This window comes from Cyprinodon tularosa, unplaced genomic scaffold (genome assembly GCF_016077235.1).
Source record: "Cyprinodon tularosa strain WSP-4 unplaced genomic scaffold, ASM1607723v1 ctg134, whole genome shotgun sequence".
Lineage (NCBI taxonomy): Eukaryota > Metazoa > Chordata > Actinopteri > Cyprinodontiformes > Cyprinodontidae > Cyprinodon > Cyprinodon tularosa.
This window is the reverse complement of record NW_024038158.1, coordinates 54,846-75,250: the sequence shown is the minus strand read 5'-3', so window position 1 is coordinate 75,250 and position 20,405 is coordinate 54,846. Positions and strand designations below refer to the sequence as shown.

Here is a 20,405-nt window from a genome sequence, read left to right as displayed (position 1 = left end):
GTGTGAAAACCAAAGAAGCTTTAGCTGCTGAAGACAGTTAGCAAAGCAGTGCAGTGTTTCTCTCCGACGGACACTTTGTTTTATCTGCTGTTTTCTCGGTTTTACAGTCGGAGCGACGATAACCGGATTCCTTGAAAGGTTTTGGGAATACCGGCTCTAAAAGGGTTCGTTTTAAAGAGTTTGGAGCTCGGTAAAGCAGCAGTTGGTGTTAGCTAATCTCTGTTAGCAAAAGCTTTCTCGTTGTCTCGCACAAACATAACAGACTCGTAAATCTACTTGTATTTTTATTTTAATGCTATCTAGTTTGGACATAAGTTCGTAACCTGCTAGTGTTATTTGTACCTGTTAGTGAATTTGTGCATTTGTACTAGTAGTGAATAAGCTTTTCACTTCGGTTCAGCTTAAAGGGTTTAGCCGCGATGTAAGAAAACAACTGAATCCATTGACATTTATTATAAAACGCTTGTTTGTTTGGATGTTTCTCTAAAGATATGGGTTGGTTTAAGCGCGCGTTTTCTTATGAGCCGTAGCCTCATTTAATTTACTATTTTATTTTCAAGTTATTATTAATTTATGTCGTATTTATAAGAGATAATGGCTGTGAATTGGGGTCGAGTGGAGCGGTGGTCTCTTTCAAGATCAAAACTTTTAAAGGACACTGAAAAACATTTTGGGAACCTGCTGGTTTGGTCAAAAAGACATTGAGTGTTTTATTTATTTATTTATTTTTTTTAAATCACTGTGAGGAGAAGATGGAGACGGGGGTTCTGCCTAACCAGGGCGACCTGCTTCTCCACCCGCTCTCCAGCCCTGCAGCTACGGGGCTCTGCCCTGAAATGCTGGATGTAGCCGAGGAGGCCAACCGGGCTGGTGACTTTAACCTGGCCGTAGAGATCTACACGTCCCAGCTCGCAGACCTCCAGCAACCGGATCGGGGCTTGTGCCTGAGGAAGGGCGACTCTCTCGCCCGCGCGGGGCGGATATCAGAGGCGCTAGAGGCATACTGCATCGCTGCCAACCTGGGCCATCTGCGCCCGGAGGAGCTGGCCGTCCTGGTGGAAACCATCGCCCGGACACTCCGCGTCAAAGAGCTCGGCCTCCCCGTTACCCAAAACGGGCAGACGAAAAGCAGCAGCAGCGGCGGACAGGAAGGGAATCTCACCGATGGGGATTGTGAAGAACATGAAACCCTGGACTTGTTTTCCTGTCGCCTCTGCAAACGCCTGCTACAGGAGCCCACCACGCTGGAGTGCGGGCACACTTTCTGCAAACGATGCCTAGAAAACGACTCCGTCAAAGATTGTATCAACTGCAAACAGAAATTTAGCAAATTAGACAGGAGAGTCAACGTGGTTCTCAGTTGCCTTTTGGATAAACTGTTTGAAACTGAGAGCAGAGCCAGGAAAATGTGGATCGAGGGGGAAATGCTGTGGAGCAAACAGAACCTGGCAGGTGCTCTGGAGATGTTCAATGCAGCAGTAGATCTAGGTAAGTTTGTGTAACAGAAATGGGACGTTTTATATGTATAATTAAAACAGTAAGTGACCTACTTTCTTGTGTAACTTCCTCGTGTCACCGATAGTTGGCGCCCGTTTGCCGTTTAGTTATGTGACGCACTGTCCTTCGTTACCTAAGCGGCACGCGTCTCATAATTCCTACCAAGGCCCCATTCATATCCTATTTTCTATTTTTACTTCAGAGTGTCGTGGCCTTCTCATTGGAATGATGCATTAATATAACCAAACATACCAGTTATTTAATTATCCCTCTCGTATTTGTGATCTTAGTCCATCTTTATGTTTTTTATTTTCCTTTATGACTTCATTTGGCTTGTGAAAGCTTCAGCCTCCCTGCTCTCTTTAATTGGACTGTTTCACAAGCTGTGTTGGATAACGGCTTAAAAAACTGCTCTCATAACCTATAGATGACATGACTAGAGATTTAGGTAACATAGAAGTTATTAATGCTCTTTTTTTATGTTTGATTCTTTTTTTTTAATACCTGGACAAAGTAATAGATGGTTATTTTTATTTTTTAGGCCATCTGGTTTTTAGACATGAGTTTGTAACCTGCTGTTAGTGAGTTTGTGCATTTGAACTAGTGGTGAATAAGCTTTTCACTTCGGTTCAGCTTAAAGGATTTAGCAGAGATGTAACAAAACAACTGAATCCATTGAAATCTATTATAAAGTGCTTGTTTGTTTGGATGTTTCTCTAATGATATGTGTTGGTTTAAGAGCAAGTTTTCTGAATAGCCGTAGCCTCTTTTAATTTACAGTTTTTTATTTTTAAATTATTATTAATTATGTTGTATTTATAAGGGAGAATGGCTGTGAAATGGGGTCGAGCAGAGTGGTGGTCTCTTACAAGTTAAAAACTTTTAAAGACACTGAAAACCATTTTGGGAACATGATCTATAATGGAAAATAACTTTTTCTGGTTTGGTGAAAAATAATAAGTGGTTGCACACTTTAGAAAAAAATTAACCCTGATCCAAAACTCCTGTATAATTTGAATAGTAAGAGGAAGCTGAACTGAACTGTATTTTCACACCTTACCCTTATTTATTTGTTGTTGCGGCACCAATGCGTATCTCAGGCGTTCGCTTCTTCTTCCTGCTTGGAGATTAATCTCAAACTCTGGCAAAATGAGTCTCTCCCAGTATTCTGTTGGCACAACTGCTGATATTTGCCTCAATATTGATTCATGCTTTCTGTGTTGTGGAGACCTTTGGGTGACAGAGGGATGGAGTGCTTTCACAGTGTTTTCACTGCCAGCCTCTGTTTTCCCAAAACAGGCAGCAGGAGGCCTTCTGGTGTCTGCAGCTTGACTATAACAGCATCATGCATAGAAATAGATTTTTATCTAATATGTGCCTTTTTAGCCTGGTTTTACCTCTGTAATAGTAGATCTAATATATGTTACTAACATTATAATAAATAATTAAGGTCTTTTTTTTTTTTTTTTTAGCAGTCAAATACATTAATAACAAGGAAGATTTTGAATTGGAGAGTTGAAATCTGCACTTAGAGATTATTTTGCAAATCGATTAATCTGTTATTTTTCGATTAATAGATTAATAATCAAACCGGGGAAACTAAAATGTTTCCACTTGAGTTCTGGCTAGAGCATATTTACAGAGGAAATGTTTTTTATTTTATTTTAAATGCAAGATATATATATATATATATATATATATATATATATATATATATATATATATTTGTACAACTTTGATATAATTATTACTCTCAAGTCAGTCGCTCTGTCAGCTAAAGGCATGTTTAACAGTCTCTATACTTCATTTAACGGTTGACTGATTTCTAAATTAGTTGATGATTGTTTAAATAATAGATTAAACCCGATTGTTTAAGCCTAGTTATAAGACTCCTATCATTTCTCATACATGGTTCTTATATTCTATCTTTTTTTCCTTTGTTTATATTAGAATTTTTGTTTTTCTAGATGGTTGGTCTGCTGCTTGTAGTTTGAAAACCGTAGTTTTAAATTGGTGTTACTTTAATAAGACAGATGCCTGAAACTCTTTTATTTTGGATTCCACAACTTTCTAAGTGTTTTTTGAGAATGAAAGTATTTCCAAGATTGGTGGGGAAATCTTAAATCCTGTTTAGCCCTCAGGCAGCTGTCAAGCAGTGTACAGCAAATTGTTTCTGGCATCCTAATTGGAGGTATAGGAGTTATGTGATGGAAAATCTTTGCAGTTTGGAACCGGTATTAGTTAAAATGGTGGTGACTTGCAGATGATAGCCAGTTTGTGTAATGTTTCTGTTCCATTATTGTTGCAAACAAAGATCAAGTTTTTTTAAATAGAAATTTTAAAGAATACATCCATGTTTGCTTCTATATCGAAATTTGAAAAAATCTAAACATAAAAAACAAGTTAATTAAAAAAGGGTGATTTTTTTTTTTTTTTTTTTTTTTTAACACACTGTCTCTTCACTCCAGACAAATATAAATGGTAAAGAATGCAATTTGTAAAACTAGAGAAATAAAAAAAGAAAAAAATTTATTCTGTTAAACATTTGAGGAAAAAAAATCCTAAAGAAATAGAATCGACTTTAAGAAAACAGCCTAATTATTTTAAAAACACTTTGCTTTTTTTCACAAGTTACAAAGCTTTTTCCAAGCTTAAAATGATAATGGAACAAAAGTCCCTCCTTGCAGGCTGTTTGCTTGCAGGTAGGGATGAGCAATATGGACTAAAAATGTATCATGCTAATTTCTCTTATCACTGTAACGATAAGCAACGATAAAAACTACCAGCAAAATATTTTTTATTATAAACCTGTCACTAAATTCTGTCTTGAAAGCCTTACAAAATACTAGAAACCACTAAACTATATCAATTAACTTCAAGTACTGCACCCGTACTGCAAAACTGTAGTGATACCAATCAAATGAGTCTGAAATGTGAGAGACCAAATTCCAAATTTATTCAAACGATGCAAACAGCAAAACTGACTTGGCTTATTAAAAAAACCAAAGTGGTGCAACTGCAAACACAACCTGATAAATAGTCATCTCATGATAAAAACGATTAATTCAAACTGTTATTGTGGGGAATTTCTTTGACGATATATCGCACACGATAAAATATCGCCCATCCATACTTGCAGGTTACTTTCTTTAATGAGAAAACGGGTATTTAAACGTGACTGCTTTTTTGGATTTTCCACATTATTCCTTTTTAACCCGTCTTGCCTGGTCGCCTTATCTTCTCCTTATCTTCTCCTTGTCATACTGTGCAGGTAGCCTGACCGGCCATATCAGTCTGGACAGGAGCAGATAGTTCAAAGAGTTCAGCTTATTATGGATGTGACACAAAAACATCTTTTTCAAAAGCCCTTACGGCTGCAAGTTGTTGAAGTTTTAATGGTCTAAGCAGCTCTTTTAGGACATAATCAAGGTCATCTTGAAAACATTGCACCATTGCAGCTGCAATCTGTGCTAAAAAGAAGAGCTAATAGCATAAAAAAGAACACGTGGAACCAAAACGGCTCTTTCCTGATCAGGATGAAATTCTGTCACGGTATTTGTTTACAAAATTTCTGTCTGTTCTCTTCCTGTCGATGTCTTTGCATTGTCACATGGGCATGTTGTGAGAAGAGGCTACCTGAGTGGCATGTGAGGCCACTGCTATGCGTTACATCTTTGTTTTTGCATGTAGTTGCTCAGGAAAATCAGGACTGTTAGTCCTCTTAAACTGTCGCAATTTAAGGAAAAGTAGCACATTGATTCTGAGTAATAAAAATACTAAAAGCTGTTCTAAGCTTTCAAAGACTGCACATTTCCAGTCTAACAAACAACATAAAATAAACTTGCATGTCAGCATAATAGATCATGAACATATTACTCTCTCTCTAGACCACTTTGGTCTGGTTCTGCTTTAGTCTTTGCACGTAAGCCAGCCTGATAATTTAACCCGACACCTAATAGGTCGCAGTTGTAACATGATACCTTTTACACCGAGTGGCTCTTGACTGTACATTTTGGTTGCAGTAAAATCCATGGTCCTCGACATAACTGAGAATCTGGGGAGTCCTCTATCTGATATTCTTGGTTGTAATAGCAAGAAAGGCGGAATCTTTAAATAGTAGTAATTTCCTGAGGATGAGGATCTAGATATTTTCCTCTGTATATCAATACTGCTTCATGCCTACTGTGTCCTTTGGGCGACAGAGGGAAGGAGAGCAGGCGTCTGTTTCCCCATAGCAGAAAGCAGGATGCCATATGATGTCAGCTATAGTGATAGTGTCATAAATAAAAATGCAGAATGTATTTAGGCTTTCATTTTTTTATAGATCGAAAGCTTAGTTTGCTACCCCTATAATTTTGAGTTAACAACCAACTAATTTAAGGAAACGAGAATAAAAGGAAGGACCTTTTTATTGAACATGTGTCTCTAAAACTATACCTTCAAATCTGGACATGCTTATGTTTGGACAAAGCAGATCTTAATTAAGTTCCCTCCTCTGATTCAAACCAACCCAAAGATGGGTCGTTGCAGATTTGATATTACTAACAACCAGAAATTATATGTTTGGGAGTTTGTAAGGTACTGATGGCTTAATTGATTTTATATAAATGGGAGTGACACCTGTGAATTTAATGCAGCGCATCAAACAAACAGGTTCTTTGTGCATTATTAGAGATCCGCCAAAGAGTTCAACCCTAAGATCAATTTTTACGACCAGTTGCTCGGTGTTTCACGATGAAATGCCTGGTGAGAATCGCTAGTCTAATCAAACAGTTTTGTGACACCAAGAAGAATTTGACGCCATATTATGGACAAAATGGAGCTGTAATTTGAAGAGCTTCTTGCATTGACCTATAAGATTTCGGTTTGATTTGAGAGAAACGATTTTGGGGTAAATTGTCAAGCTGAAGATAAAAAAATAAAAAAAAATTTTTTGGTATAAGAAATCTGTTTTGATTACATCTTCACTTGCCAAGAAAGAAGCTAAAAGGTCACACCGATAGGAGGAAAATTACAGTCTGTGACCCTGATATTTAGAGATGTCCTGAGGTCTAATAATACACTATATTGCCAAAAGTATTTGCTCACCCATCCAAATTATTGGAATCAGGTGTTCCAATCACTTCCATGGCCACAGGTGTATAAATTCAAGCACCTAGGCATGCAGACTGTTTTTACAAACATTTGTGAAAGAATGGGTCGCTCTCAGGAGCTCAGTGAATTCCAGCGTGGAACTGTGATAGGATGCCACCTGTGCAACAAATCCAGTCGTGAAATTTCCTCGCTCCTAAATATTCCACAGTCAACTGTCAGCTGTATTATAAGAAAATGGAAGTGTTTGGGAACGACAGCAACTCAGCCACGAAGTGGTAGGCCACGTAAACTGACGGAGCGGGGTCAGCGGATGCTGACGCGCATAGTGCGAAGAGGTCGCCAACTTTCTGCAGAGTCAATCACTACAGACCTCCAAACTTCATGTGGCCTTCAGATTAGCTCAAGAACAGTGCGCAGAGAGCTTCATGGAATGGGTTTCCATGGTCGAGCAGCTGCATCCAAGCCACACATCACCAAGTGCAATGCAAAGCGTCGGATGCGGTGGTGTAAAGCACGCCGCCACTGGACTCTAGAGCAGTGGAGACGCGTTCTCTGGAGTGACGAATCGCGCTTCTCCATCTGGCAATCTGATGGACGGGTCTGGGTTTGGCGGTTGCCAGGAGAACAGTACTTGTCTGACTGCATTGTGCCAAGTGTAAAGTTTGGTGGAGGGGGGATTATGGTGTGGGGTTGTTTTTCAGGAGCTGGGCTTGGCCCCTTAGTTCCAGTGAAAGGAACTCTGAATGCTTCAGCATACCAAGACATTTTGGACAATTCCATGCTCCCAACTTTGTGGGAACAGTTTGGAGCTGGCCCCTTCCTCTTCCAACATGACTGTGCACCAGTGCACAAAGCAAGGTCCATAAAGACATGGATGACAGAGTCTGGTGTGGATGAACTTGACTGGCCTGCACAGAGTCCTGACCTCAACCCGATAGAACACCTTTGAGATGAATTAGAGCGGAGACTGAGAGCCAGGCCTTCTCGTCCAACATCAGTGTGCGACCTCACAAATGCGCTTCTGGAAGAATGGTCAAAAATTCCCATAAACACACTCCTAAACCTTGTGGACAGCCTTCCCAGAAGAGTTGAAGCTGTTCTAGCTGCAAAGGGTGGACCGACGTCATATTGAACCCTATGGATTAGGAACGGGATGTCACTTAAGCTCATATGTGAGTCAAGGCAGGTGAGCAAATACTTTTGGCAATATAGTGTATAAAATAAGGGGTTTTAAATTCTATACTGGGAGGTAGGTGCCTACTGACATAATTTTCACTGCAGGGGGACTGGTGTGCTTCACATACGAGGATTTTGTTAGTAAAGAACTTTATGTGGGGGAAAAAAGGAGTCAGAATTTAAAGACAGCTAGAAGCAAATGAGCTATAAGATGGAAGTTACAAGCACAACAGAAGCCCCAAATTTCTGGACTGAGATCAAAGATCATGTTGGATAAAGACGGCTTTCAAACCAAACTCTGATAGGCCCGGTTTGGGCTCAAGCTCTATAAAACATTTGGCAAAAGCTTGAGGAATCACAGTTGAAAAGAATAATGTTGAAAAGTCCTTTACTGTGGAGAAAATTGAAAACTGACTAAAACTGTCAAACAGATCAAGTTTAAAGTTTTATGTTTAAAAAAAAAAGAAGAAAAAGCTTGTCTGTCTTTTTTGTTTTTATAAGCACTGATATGCAAACTCCTGATTTTAACTGTGTACAGTAATGTCAACAAGAGGAAGTCTAGCCCACGTGCAGCCATTGTTGATACGTGCAGCGCATCATGCGAGTCCTTCACTTTGTACACATGATGTCATAACCTAACTCTGTGGCCAGGCTGGTTTTTAAACAGCTGCTCGGGTTTTAGAGCTACATGTCAGCCTTGTGTTAAGATTTTGAAGCACAATACTACAGTACAAAAAGTTTTGTTTGTTTAATTATTAAAACTGGCTCTCCAAAATTCAGGGTTAAACTCTCAAAGTTATAACCGTTAGTTCGATCCTAAAAACTACATCAAACTTGATCAGTTGACAAAGTTTACAAACGTGCAGCATCTCATTAGTTTAAGATAACCCAGTTCTTTAATTTATTATTTAAAAAGAAAAAAAGAAAAACATTTTTAATGCAAACAAGGCCGAATGTGATTCACCTTGATACTGGAATGATAATGTTGAGTACACAATGTTCCAAGCTGCTCACGCTCCTCTGTTACGTTGTTGCCTCACTTGTCTGACCTAAAAAAACAGGTTTATTCCATGGAGCACTGTCTGACTGGGCTTTTGTTTTGTTTTTCTCTATAGTGCCCTCTGCCGGCAGCCTGCTATGTCAACGCGCTGAGCTGAACATGGAGATGAGGAACTACAGCCAAGCTGTGCAGGACGCCAACAGTCTCTGCAGGTTGAAACCTCTCTGGACGAAGGTGGGTCTCCGTTGTAAATGGCACAGCCAGAAATGAAATTATTGAGAAAAGTCTGGAAGTTTAATGATTATCCAGGTCTAGTTATGAATGTTAAAAACTAAACATTTGAGCTTGGAGAAAAGTTTTCTGACTTTAAATCCTGGCTCCTTGTAAAATATAAGGATTTCTAAAAGATAATTGCACCTTTTCACATCAATTGAACCGTTTTTTGGATGATTGTTGTTATATGAAAGCAGGAGCTTTTTTCCACCTCATTGACCGGTTTGATGTTTGGCTTCTTGAAACTTTTGCAAAAGTTGACAAAATTTTGAATTGTCTCTTGATCTGAAAGTTTAGCTTTGGACTTTATTTATTTATTATTTTCTAAAACACCTAGAACACACCATAATAGACTCATTTATGTCTTATATTCTACATTTATGACCTTATATCAGATGTCATGCATTACAGCTCCCACCATAAGATTAACATCTGATATCATATTATATCAGATTTTATTCTGATGGTGGGAACTGTAAAGCATGAGCATGGTAATCTCTGTCATCTGGGATCAATAAGATAAAGTTTATCAGGAGATAAAAGCAGATCATAAAACCTAATAAGGTGAATGTTGTTTGAAATATTAAGAGTGAAATTCAAGAAGAAAAAAAAACTGAAAGTACACTGCTCCTTTTGATGGTGGTGTTAGTTTTAAAAATTCCTTAAAGTATTTTGTTTGCAAGCTTGTAGATACTATTTTATAATGTGTGAAAATGGCATCTAATCCCTGAACAGAACACCTTAAAATGTTAAAGATGTCATCAGCAGAAACACAAGAGCATCCCTAGAAATGTAGTCAGTTTTCTCCAACTATCGAACCATCTTCTATCCAGTTTGCTACCTGATAAATGTTTGGAGAGCGTTGTGGGAGCTCAGCATCAGTTAATCTTCTCTTTTTCTCTGGTGTTTCAGGCTCACTGTCTGAAAGCCACAGCATTGAGTAAAGCTGACCGAAACGACGAGGCCTTACAGGAGTACTTCCTGTGTTTGGCGCTTAAGCCAGACTGGACCAAAGTGAAGCTGGAGGCTCAGAAGGTAGGAGAGACCTTTTTTTTAGTTGCAGGCTGACTGCATCAGTGTAGAGTCTGCAAGTTCCTGCACAGACAGAAGATTAAAGTTATTGTTCCTAATAATAATGTTTGTCTCATCAGATTCGTCTCTGCTCGGATTAATGCATTAATCGCGGGACGTTGTTTTTTTTTTTGTTTCAGGTGCTCAGTGAGGTCTTTTCCTCTGTGTTTGAGAATGAAGACATGCCCACGCCTCTGCACCCCCTGCAGGGGGGGTTCGCCACTCGCTTGATCAAACCCCCCGCCCTGTTGCAGTCCCTGAGGCCGCAGGCTCACAAACCAGGCTGCTCCTCACAGGTTAATGCACTCAAAGAGAATTGCAATGAAATTACAAGTTTTCCTAATCTGTTGAGAGGAAACCAGATGGTTTTGACAGATTTGTTTTTGATGCATTTTGTTAGCTTTAGATATAGGTTTAATTCCTTTGAATTCAATTTAACGGTAGTCTCAGCATGTTTTACTGACTGCGTAGAGCTTGTTATCTTGAGTTTTCACCATCTCCTCCAAACCGTAAAGTCATTTCAGTCATTGGTAAAGTAGAAATTAGTTTTTATCATGTTTTTAATTTGTTTGTTTACCTAAAAAAAAAAAGTAGACACTTGATGTATAAAAGATCAAATCTTAAACTTTTAATTTAGTTTGCATGCTTAAAAAAAAACAGCCCAAACGGATTCAGCAGCTTCTCGTTCCATCTGTCGCCTATAGGACTCTGAGTTCGGCGTAGCAAAAAGCACTCCTGTGGACGGGTCACCTTCCGAGCTCTGTCCCACATCTCCGAAATCCGAACTGGCTGCAGGAGAAGGCAGCTCCAAAGGTCTGGCTGGCGTTTTAGCTTCATTACCAGCACCCCACGGTGGACTTAAGAGGAAGCACAGCAGCGATGGGGCTTCAGCACCTTTCAACCCTCCTTCAAAACTTTCCAAACCTGGTAGGAGGAGATTAACATCAGTTAACCCCGTTGTGACCTGATGCAGCATGTTTTAGTTTTTATCAGTCACGTGGAAATGTTAAATGTTGATTTTAAATGATAGCCTCCTGTATGTTTTCATCATTAATTGTGAACTGGAGATTTTTAGGAGAAATGTCTATTAATTAGAAAGATTTGTTCTTGTTATTTTGTTTTCTTTTTCTCTCTATTTGTGATTTCAAAACGGATATAGATATTTAGCATTATTTAAAGACAGATATTGTTTATTTTACAGTGTTTAAATGTAAAGTTATGTTTACTTTAGTTGGATCTAAAGTGAATATAAATGTAGATGCTGAGTAAAGGTTGAAAAAATGTTACCATGCAGTGACGCTTTTTTATTTCTTATTCAGATGATGTGAACACTGTTCAGACGGCTTCAGTCAGTGGAGGTAGAGTGGTTCCTGCTCATTTACTGGACAGTGGAGACCTGGAGTGCTCCCTCTGCATGAGGTGATTCAACACACACGCTCTGTAGAGTCCATGTGTTCAATAATTAGATGCCATGTTAAACTAAATGGGGAGTTTATCCTAAAAAGCAACCATTTAATTTGCAAATGTTTCCTCCAGGTTGTTCTACGAGCCTGTAACTACTCCCTGTGGTCACACCTTCTGCCTAAAATGTTTGGAACGCTGCTTGGACCACAATCCTAACTGCCCTCTATGCAAGGAGAATCTGTCTGAGGTACAACCCCATGAAATGTAATGATTACGGTGTTTGATTGATGCAGTCTATGGAGTTACACCCTTACTTCCTGTTTTATCAGATATATTCAGGATTTCTGCGGGTAATTAAAAGTCATTAAATTATACTTTTTTTTTAATTAAGGCTTTAATTGGCATTATAATTCATTAAATATGATTATCATAGCATTTAAAATGCTTTATTAAAAAAATACATTTATAAAAACTATTTCGTCAGATATAACTGGTTCTGCGTGTTTGCTTGGAACTGCTTCCGGTTGATCGTAAAGCCGTATGTTCGGAAAAGAAGCTTAAGACTGAGAAAGGCTAGAGAATGGGGAAAATGAAAATTTCGAGAGAAAAAAAGTGTCTGGAAGCATGGCTACAGCCTGATGGCGGTAAAGATGACGAAAGAATAGAGTTACTCATTCCTGTATAAACCCTGATATTGAAATCCCTAATGCTGACATTAATGCAAAGAACTAAGAAATCTGGAAATGAAACAGTGGTTTTTGTTTCAAAGGAAACATGTTTTCTGTGTTTTGTTAGTGTCTTGCTACCAGAGGTTATAATAAAACCTTTCTGATGGAAGAGGTCCTGCGTCGTTACCTTGGAGACGAGCTTGCTGAGCGGAAGAAAATCCATGAAGAGGAAATGAAGGAGCTTTCTAAGTAAGTTTTCCATGAATATGAGTCATATCAAAGCATTAAAAGGCTTACTATATGTAATGTCTGTGATTTGATAAAAGCACTTAGATCAAAATCAGTGTTTCTGCAGGCGTGTCTCCTGGTAACCACAGGATGCATGCATGCGATCACCTGCATGCAGATATGCATATGTTCATGAGATTTGCACATTTTCTTCATTCCAGAAATAATTGGAAAAAAAAAAAATACAAACAAGATTACTTTAATTTTTAAGCCAATATATAGTTTCCTAAAATATTTTAACAGTTGATTTATAGTGTGTTTTGATCCATTATTGGTGGGAAACAATCTGTTTTGTAAATGGAAATTTGAACTAATTGAAACTTCCCAATTTAAATTAAAAGGTTTTTAAAAGTAACGTTGCCGTTTTCAAATTGCTTTTTATTTTCTAATTTATTTATTTATTTATTTTTTTTAGTTTTAGATTTTAAAATTTTATTTTTCAAATTTCACTTTTTTGTTTTACAAACTGCATTCTTTTGATATAGTGTTTTTAATCATCACATTCTCTTTATTTTTTGATGGCTAAGACTAATTTCTATTGGTCTGCAAAGATATTGGCAACATTTTGGGGGTAACTTTGAGTAAAGAGAATGAGAGCGTGAATGTAAATCACAGTTTGAAAAGAACGCAAATGGTAGAACAACCTGAAAAGAATAAATTTGGAAAAATAACATAAAATCTATTTTTTTTTAAAAGCAAAACTTTGAAATATTAGAGATACAAATGTGAAATAAAGTGTAAAAAAACAACAACAAAGTTACTCTATTTCTTTTACTATCTGCTCTGGTCATTATTTTATCTTTACTTTCTTTGACTTTATTGTTTAATTCATGTAAAGCACTTTGAATCATGTTTATGCTAAACAAATAAACTTAGTTTGATTTCTGGATTTATTTCCATTTATACATTTTCTTTGCTTTCAACAATAATGGAACAAAATTCTCTCCATATTTAATCTAATCTGTTTTTATGCTCCTCCCTGGTGTATTCATTATTTGTTTGCTTTCTTAGGAGCATCATCAGAAATGACTGCTACAGTGATAATCTCCTTTCTCTGTGTCTGTAGTCTGAACCAGGAAGTGCCCATCTTCGTCTGCACAATGGCCTTCCCCACCATCCCCTGCCCGCTTCACGTATTTGAGCCGCGCTACCGCCTCATGATCCGCCGCTCCATGGAAACTGGTACCAAGCAGTTTGGCATGTGCATAGCTGATGAGTTAAAAGGCTTTGCAGACCACGGCTGCATGCTGCAGGTCGGTTTCCTCCTCACACTTTATCTCCTCGTACTTCAGGCGCGCGCGGACTTTATAGGTTAAAGCTGGACCTTAATTTTTACAGGTGCGGGATGTGAAGTTCTTTCCTGATGGCCGTTCAGTGGTCGACACCATCGGGGTTTCACGGTTCAAGGTCCTCAGCCACGGACAGCGAGACGGCTACAACACTGCTAAGATCGAGTACCTGGAGGACAGGAAGGTGACCTGGGAACAAAAAAAAAAAATGCTTATTTGGATCATTTCTAGAAAAGTTCAGATCTAGCTTTTAAGATCTCACACAAAGCATAATTTCATCCCTTCTAAAGTGATGAAAAAAAACAGATCTGTAGATTAAAATACTGTGCCTTCTTCATTCATAATCAGGTCGAAGGGGAGGAGCTAACGGAGCTCCTGAAGCTGCACGACTCTGTGTACGAACAGGCCAACAACTGGTTCACATCGCTCAAGGACAACATGAAGAGTCAGATTCTCAGCCACTTTGGACATCTTCCCAGCAAAGATCCAGACCCACAGGTTGGAAGACCTTAAAATCCAGATATTTAAATATTTTGGTAAAGATCAGACTCCCTCACAAGTTATTAATGGTTTTAATGCATTAGAACAACAGAAAGTAGACCATACAGTTGGTATGAAATGGAAAAATCAATGGTTGCAGAAGTCACCAGATCGAGTCCGTCTGTATGGAAGTTATTAACTGGATAAATCCAGCGGTTTGTTAGGACAGGAGTGAGTAATCGGCATAGTGACTAAAAGATGGAGAACTGTTCGATCCAGTACATCCATAGAGAGAACATGGAGAAAGAAATCAGAAACTTCTGCTTTCAGGGCAGCAGAGCTACCAACTTTTCTATTGCATAGCTCCTATTTTGAAAGCATAAATAGAAAAAAAAAAACTTGCATCTTTTTCTTCTACTTTGTGTTGATCTAGAACAGCAAACCTCAACTAAAGGTTTAAAACTCAATTATGATGGCATGAAAATTAAACTAGATCTCCTGAGGCAGTCATTTTGATGGTTCTGAGATTCTGAAGTGAAGGAACTTTATATACATCAATCTTACGTTGGTCATGTTAACTGACACTTTTTTTATGAAATAAAAACCTAAAAAATAAATACGTTAACTTTACCCTGATCTCTCACAGCTGTCATTTTCACGGCTCTATTAGTGTGATTGTAAATTCTTCCCTTGGTTGATGAACGTTCAGTACTGTCGCCCAGCAACCAGCTCATTATTTTTGTCATAAATGTGAAAAGGTGACGTGAGAGAGAACCAATCAATTTCTGTAAATAAATTTATAATTTCTAACTTTAAACCTGTGTAGTAAAACAGTCTTATTTATTTTACGGATTTATTTGTAATAAAAAAAATTAGACTACATATAATAATAGCATATAATACAGCCTCTAAAAAATATATATTGGGCCCGTTTTAAGGTCTGCATATCCAAAATGGTTTTAAATGGCACACTAGAACAATTTCGGTCAATGACATCATTACGATTCTTGCATCCCATTGGGTAAAATGTCAAATTGACTGCCAGTGGGAGTTCTACTAGTGTCAGAACTCTGGGAGTCTTGGTGTTAAAAAATAAAAGCACTCTGAAGGCGTTGCTATGCTCCTTGAGAACTTAACGTTTATTGTTGGTTTTGTTCCCTTGCAGGCCAGCCCTGAAGGTCCCGCTTGGTGCTGGTGGCTGCTCGCTGTCCTTCCACTGGAGAACAGAGCCCAGCTCACCATCCTGGCCATGACCTCCCTCAAGGATCGCCTCATCGCCATCCGAAGGGTCCTCATCTTCGTCACTCGCAAGAGGCCGCGGTGATCGGTTTCCCTTCCTGTGCAGCTCAGAAGGCTTGATCCTCGCTGCTGTCTGACTCCCTTCACTAACTGACTCACTCCTTTTGTCCTGTCAGCTCACTCTAAAGAAGTTCATGAACTCGTTCCTGTGACATGTAGCCTCAGAGCACCGAGTTCTGACCGTGTAGCTTCTCACTGCAGGGTTTCGCTTTACCTAACAAAAAAACTTTTGAATTTTTTCACTTCACTTTGTCCGGAAGTGCTGGATTTTTTTGTTTTATTTTGAAGGAACAGAAACAACAGCGAAGCGGCTTCTGGATGAATTATACATTCAGCAGTAATAACAAGAAACCTAACCACCACAGAAACCTGCAGAAGAAAAGGATTTATTTAAGCATGATTGCAACTTGTAATGAATGTACCGAATGTTCCCTCCCGCCTTATTATCTTTACAAAATCTGTCAAATGAATTTCCTTGTAGGAGAACTAAAAACTGCTGCCTCACCTTCAGTGTTCCTGAGCCAAAAAACAGACCCGGTGGATGGCAGCTAGCTGCCAGAAAGAAAGCCCTAACTGTCATGACTAGAGATGCAGCCATACCGATATTTCCTCCAGTTTTAGTTTGATCTTCTGATACTCATTGTACAGTGTCTGGTTTATATTTCAGAATTACAGTAATCCTAACAATCTGTGAATGAGAGCTGCTTTAAACCAGAGCAATCTCGCAACATTTCAGACTACCATCAGCATTTTTTTTTATTCTTAAGCCATTACAAAATCCAGCATTTTAGGATAAAATATTGCTGAAAGCCTCTCTATCTCACTGCCTAAAATGAACCAAAGGAGAGCCTCAATATGTCATAGGAAATGAAGCTCCCTTTTAAAACGTTTCTGATATCGCTAGGAAAGCTTTCTCATACAATGAGTAGCTAACTGGGTGAGTTTTCTTTCCACAGTTGCAGCATTTGCACCTAGTGTGTATTCCCTGATAAGAAAGCGATGGATTTTTTGCCAGCCGCCGGGCCAGGACCAATAAAGATGGAAGCCAGGCGATTCCTCTGTGGATATCTAGCTGTGGCTGTTCAGCTCATCTTCATATTTGAACCAAATTTAAAACAACTACAAAACTCTGGTTTCAGAAAGAAAGCAGTGATAGAAATTCGTCCAGGTGTCGCTGATCTGAAGCGTCATGTCCTAATGTAGCAAATCTGAGGGACAAATCAGATCTAGTGTTGGAGGTTGTATGTGAACTATTCTGTTTGCCCGTAGCTGTTTGTGGAGGTGGTTCCTTTCTATGTCGATCAATGAAATTTGGAGGCCTTTTTTAAATGTTATATTCAACGAACAATTTCATTATCTCTAATCTTTCCTATTCACTGTCTGTATATTAATATGCATAAAATAATAATGCAATTTCCACCCTGTTGGGTTTCCTTATAAACATTATGTTTATATATAGGTAGCCTTAAAGAAAGCAATTGTGTTTTTATCCAATTTTATTTTAAAATCTTTATATATATATATTTTTTTTTTCTTCTTTACACTTAAATTCTCCTATAATTTCGGCCCCTTTTGTATCATTTTTTTTGTCTTAACAAATGTTGGATGATGGCAAAAACAATCCCTCTCTTATTTTGAAAAACTAAAGACACAAATGTCATTGATGGTTTATTCCATAACAGCATTAACGGTGGTAAAAAATATAGCATGAATGTTCAATCCAAAGAAAAGGTTCTGAGATGATCTTGGAAAAATGAGTCATTTTAACACCTTAATATTTAGCCTCTTTTGCAGTAAATGCGTGACAAAATTTAATTTGGTGGAAGACATTGCTTTTCATGTTTAGAATCTGGAGGGGGGTTACATTTGCTTAGATTGAACTATCCCAGAGGTATTTGGACTGTTAAGAAAAAAAAAAAGAAGAAAAAAAGTACTGTAGCTTATTGATGAGCAGGCCCCTACTTTTATTACGCACAGAAAACACTATTGGGGTTTGCTCAACATTCTGAAGCCCCTTAATTACATAATTAGCAGTACTATCTTTATTATGCCAAAGGAATAAAACCAAGAGGACGGCTTCTGGTTTATAGGACTTATAACTTGTTAAAATGATCAGAGTGCTAATGTTTCAAATAAGAAAGACTTAAGGCAAACTCACCAAACTCATTTACATGAAAAATTCCAGTGTGGGTTCAAGTACATAGCGAGTGGCGGAGAACTTATATTTATAAATTTTTTGTTTTTATGTTTAGAAATAAACTGGAACTTCTTACATACTGCAGCAGCTTAAAACTTGCACATTCTAAAGTGGATCCAGTTTACAGGGCAGATGAGACAATTGCATTATTAGTGTACGTATAACTACATCAATACTCTGTGTAGTTCTGTACTTTTAGTTTCACAGTGTGCTGCGTTTCCCTAGTGTATTTCTAAAGGGAGTTCTTGTACCGATTTTTTTATTGCAAATAAACAACTCCTCTAAATCTGTTTTGTGTTGGTCTCTTTGTCTTAAAATTTGAGAAAAACTTGGCTGTGCTTTGGTGGCGCAGTGGTTAGCGCACGAAACCCATGTATGGAGGCCTTAGTCCTCAATGCGGCCGACCCAGGTTTGAATCTGACCTGTGATCCCTTGTCTCTTCCCCTCTCATACCCGCTTTCCTGTCAGCCTACTGTCCAAAAAACAACGAGCCACTAGTGCCGTAAAAACCCGAAAACATTTTGTAGTAAAAGCAATCACAACTGTAAATGGATATTTTTATTTTTTTTTTAAAGATAGTGGTGGAAACTTGTCATCCCTGTAATCTGACAAGCCAATGAAGTAAGACGGCAACCCTGGACAACTACAAAGTATTTAATCTAGGGTTTAAATGAACACTTCACGGAGTATTATTACTATTATGTCTGTCCTGCCTCAGCTGACATAACCCTGGTCCGTTACCTTTAGGCCAATAGAATATTATTCTAGATTAGATTCTTGGAGATCGTTCTGTTGGTGGACCGAATTAACCAACCATCTCACTGGATGCGTTTGAATTTATGGACTGCTTCTTCTAAGGACGATCCTTCGAAGTCCGTGAAAATAAGACGGAAGTTTTGGCTGTGATTCAAACAGGTCGAGCCTTCTGAGGCTTTCACTGCCATATGCTCTGTCACTTAGCAACCATGACAGCTGACATACAAAGCAGGAAAAGAATGAATACTGAACTTTTCAAGGCTGTTTCTTTTTTATGTATTTATTTATTTTGTTATTGTAAATTGAACAAAGACTACATTTATTAGAAGACAGTGGAATAAGTGGTGGTGAAAAACCACCGGGTCTTCCCCCGGTAGATTCCTCTTCCTATAAATATTTGATTCTCTTTGCCATAATGCAGATCATTCTTTAATAAGAACCTTGTTTAAAAGACATACAAAATTTATTTTTTTCACGATTTGTATGGAAGTTGGTTGAGGACCCAAATGCAGAGACCAGGAGACAGAGCTGAATCTTGTATATTTAATGAAAAAACAGAGGCAGAAAACCAAAAATCCAGAAAGCATCAGGGAAAACTCAGGTGAGGAAACAACTGTCATGATCGATTTAAGAGATCTGACCCACATGCAGAGAACCATTCAGAGAACCACGGGAAAAGTTTAACAGGTTTATTGAGGAGACTGTACAGGAGTTGAATCTGGAACTCAGAGAACAGGTGAACCGGAACTGGAAAGTCTGGAGAGGAGATCAGTGATCGGTTCATGGTCCGTCGGAAAATCTGGTTGAGTCTTGAGCACAGTGGAAGCAGGAGCAATGTTTGAGGGGGTTCTTGTCTTTCCTTGATCCAGTTGGTGTGGGTTTATCCAGAGAAGAGGACTGTCACTTGGATTTCCGAAAGGGACTTGAACGGAACGTGTGGATGTTTTCCCCTGCTCAGTTTGAACTCGGTTAATCCTTCCAGGGGAAAAAGGCCAGGCATCGAGTTACACAGGCAGGCTTCCTGCCGAAAGGCAAAAACAAAAAACAAAGTTAGACTCAGAGAAACAAAGGCTCAGGTTAGACTCTGCTAAACTCAGCTTGGCTAGAGTACCGAAAACTGGCAAACACTCTGGCGTTGAGGTAGTTACAGTCCGCTGTTCAAATACTCTTCAGTGATGAACCAATGAGCCACAGGTGTGCAGGAAGGCCAACGAGAACAGGGCACCACCTGCTGGTGGAGGGAGAGAAAAACACACAAACAACCCACACAAACTGGATTTCTGACAACAACAAGGAACCAGCACGAAGTGACTGCATAGGTGGAGTATATAAGAGGAACCGAACAAATGATGGACTAATGAGCTGAATAAAGAGCAGGTGTGAGTGGAGCTAACTAGAAGAAAGCCAAGGGGAAAGGAAACGAGGACAAGGGGTTAACAGAGAGTAACTAAAGACTGTTTGAATATAATGGAAAATAAACCAAAGATCAACAAAACAGAATAACTGAAAACTAAAAACTCAGAGTCCAAAAAGGGGAGAACCATGTAAGTTTTTAAAACCAAATGTGTCCAACGGACCTAGTGAATGCTTTTTTTTTTACGCTTAAAACTACGACAAAATCATCCTGACTAAATCAGGAAATAAAGCAACGTGATTGGCTCTAAGGGGAGCGGAGACAGAGGACACTCTGAGTAAGGCCCACTTATGACCCCCCCCTCCCCAAAAAACAAATTGAAGCACAGTCAAAGGCATGCGTCTCAAATGTGAAACACAATACGAATACACATTGTGGAATAACCGATCTATCTTTGCTGACTCACATTTTGCAGCCCAAAAAAGTTTCATTAGCCGCCTGGATATACGAAATCTCACCCAATTTGAACCAAAGTCTATTGTTCTTTTTCATAATATTC

At 38.6% G+C, this 20,405-nt stretch overlaps 1 protein-coding gene across 1 annotated transcript; it reads left to right on the top strand.

The window, feature by feature from the left end:
- The first annotated feature begins 348 nt into the window (after positions 1-348).
- Positions 349-18,026, top strand: lonrf2 (LON peptidase N-terminal domain and ring finger 2). The gene is made up of 12 exons (XM_038277688.1): positions 349-1,488; positions 8,883-9,001; positions 9,953-10,075; positions 10,252-10,407; positions 10,816-11,038; positions 11,431-11,530; positions 11,648-11,762; positions 12,311-12,432; positions 13,538-13,724; positions 13,810-13,944; positions 14,109-14,258; positions 15,406-18,026. The coding sequence occupies exons 1-12, from the start codon at positions 753-755 to the stop codon at positions 15,562-15,564; spliced, it is 2,325 nt and encodes a 774-aa protein (XP_038133616.1). The 5' UTR covers positions 349-752; the 3' UTR covers positions 15,565-18,026.
- Positions 18,027-20,405: the final 2,379 nt, after the last annotated feature.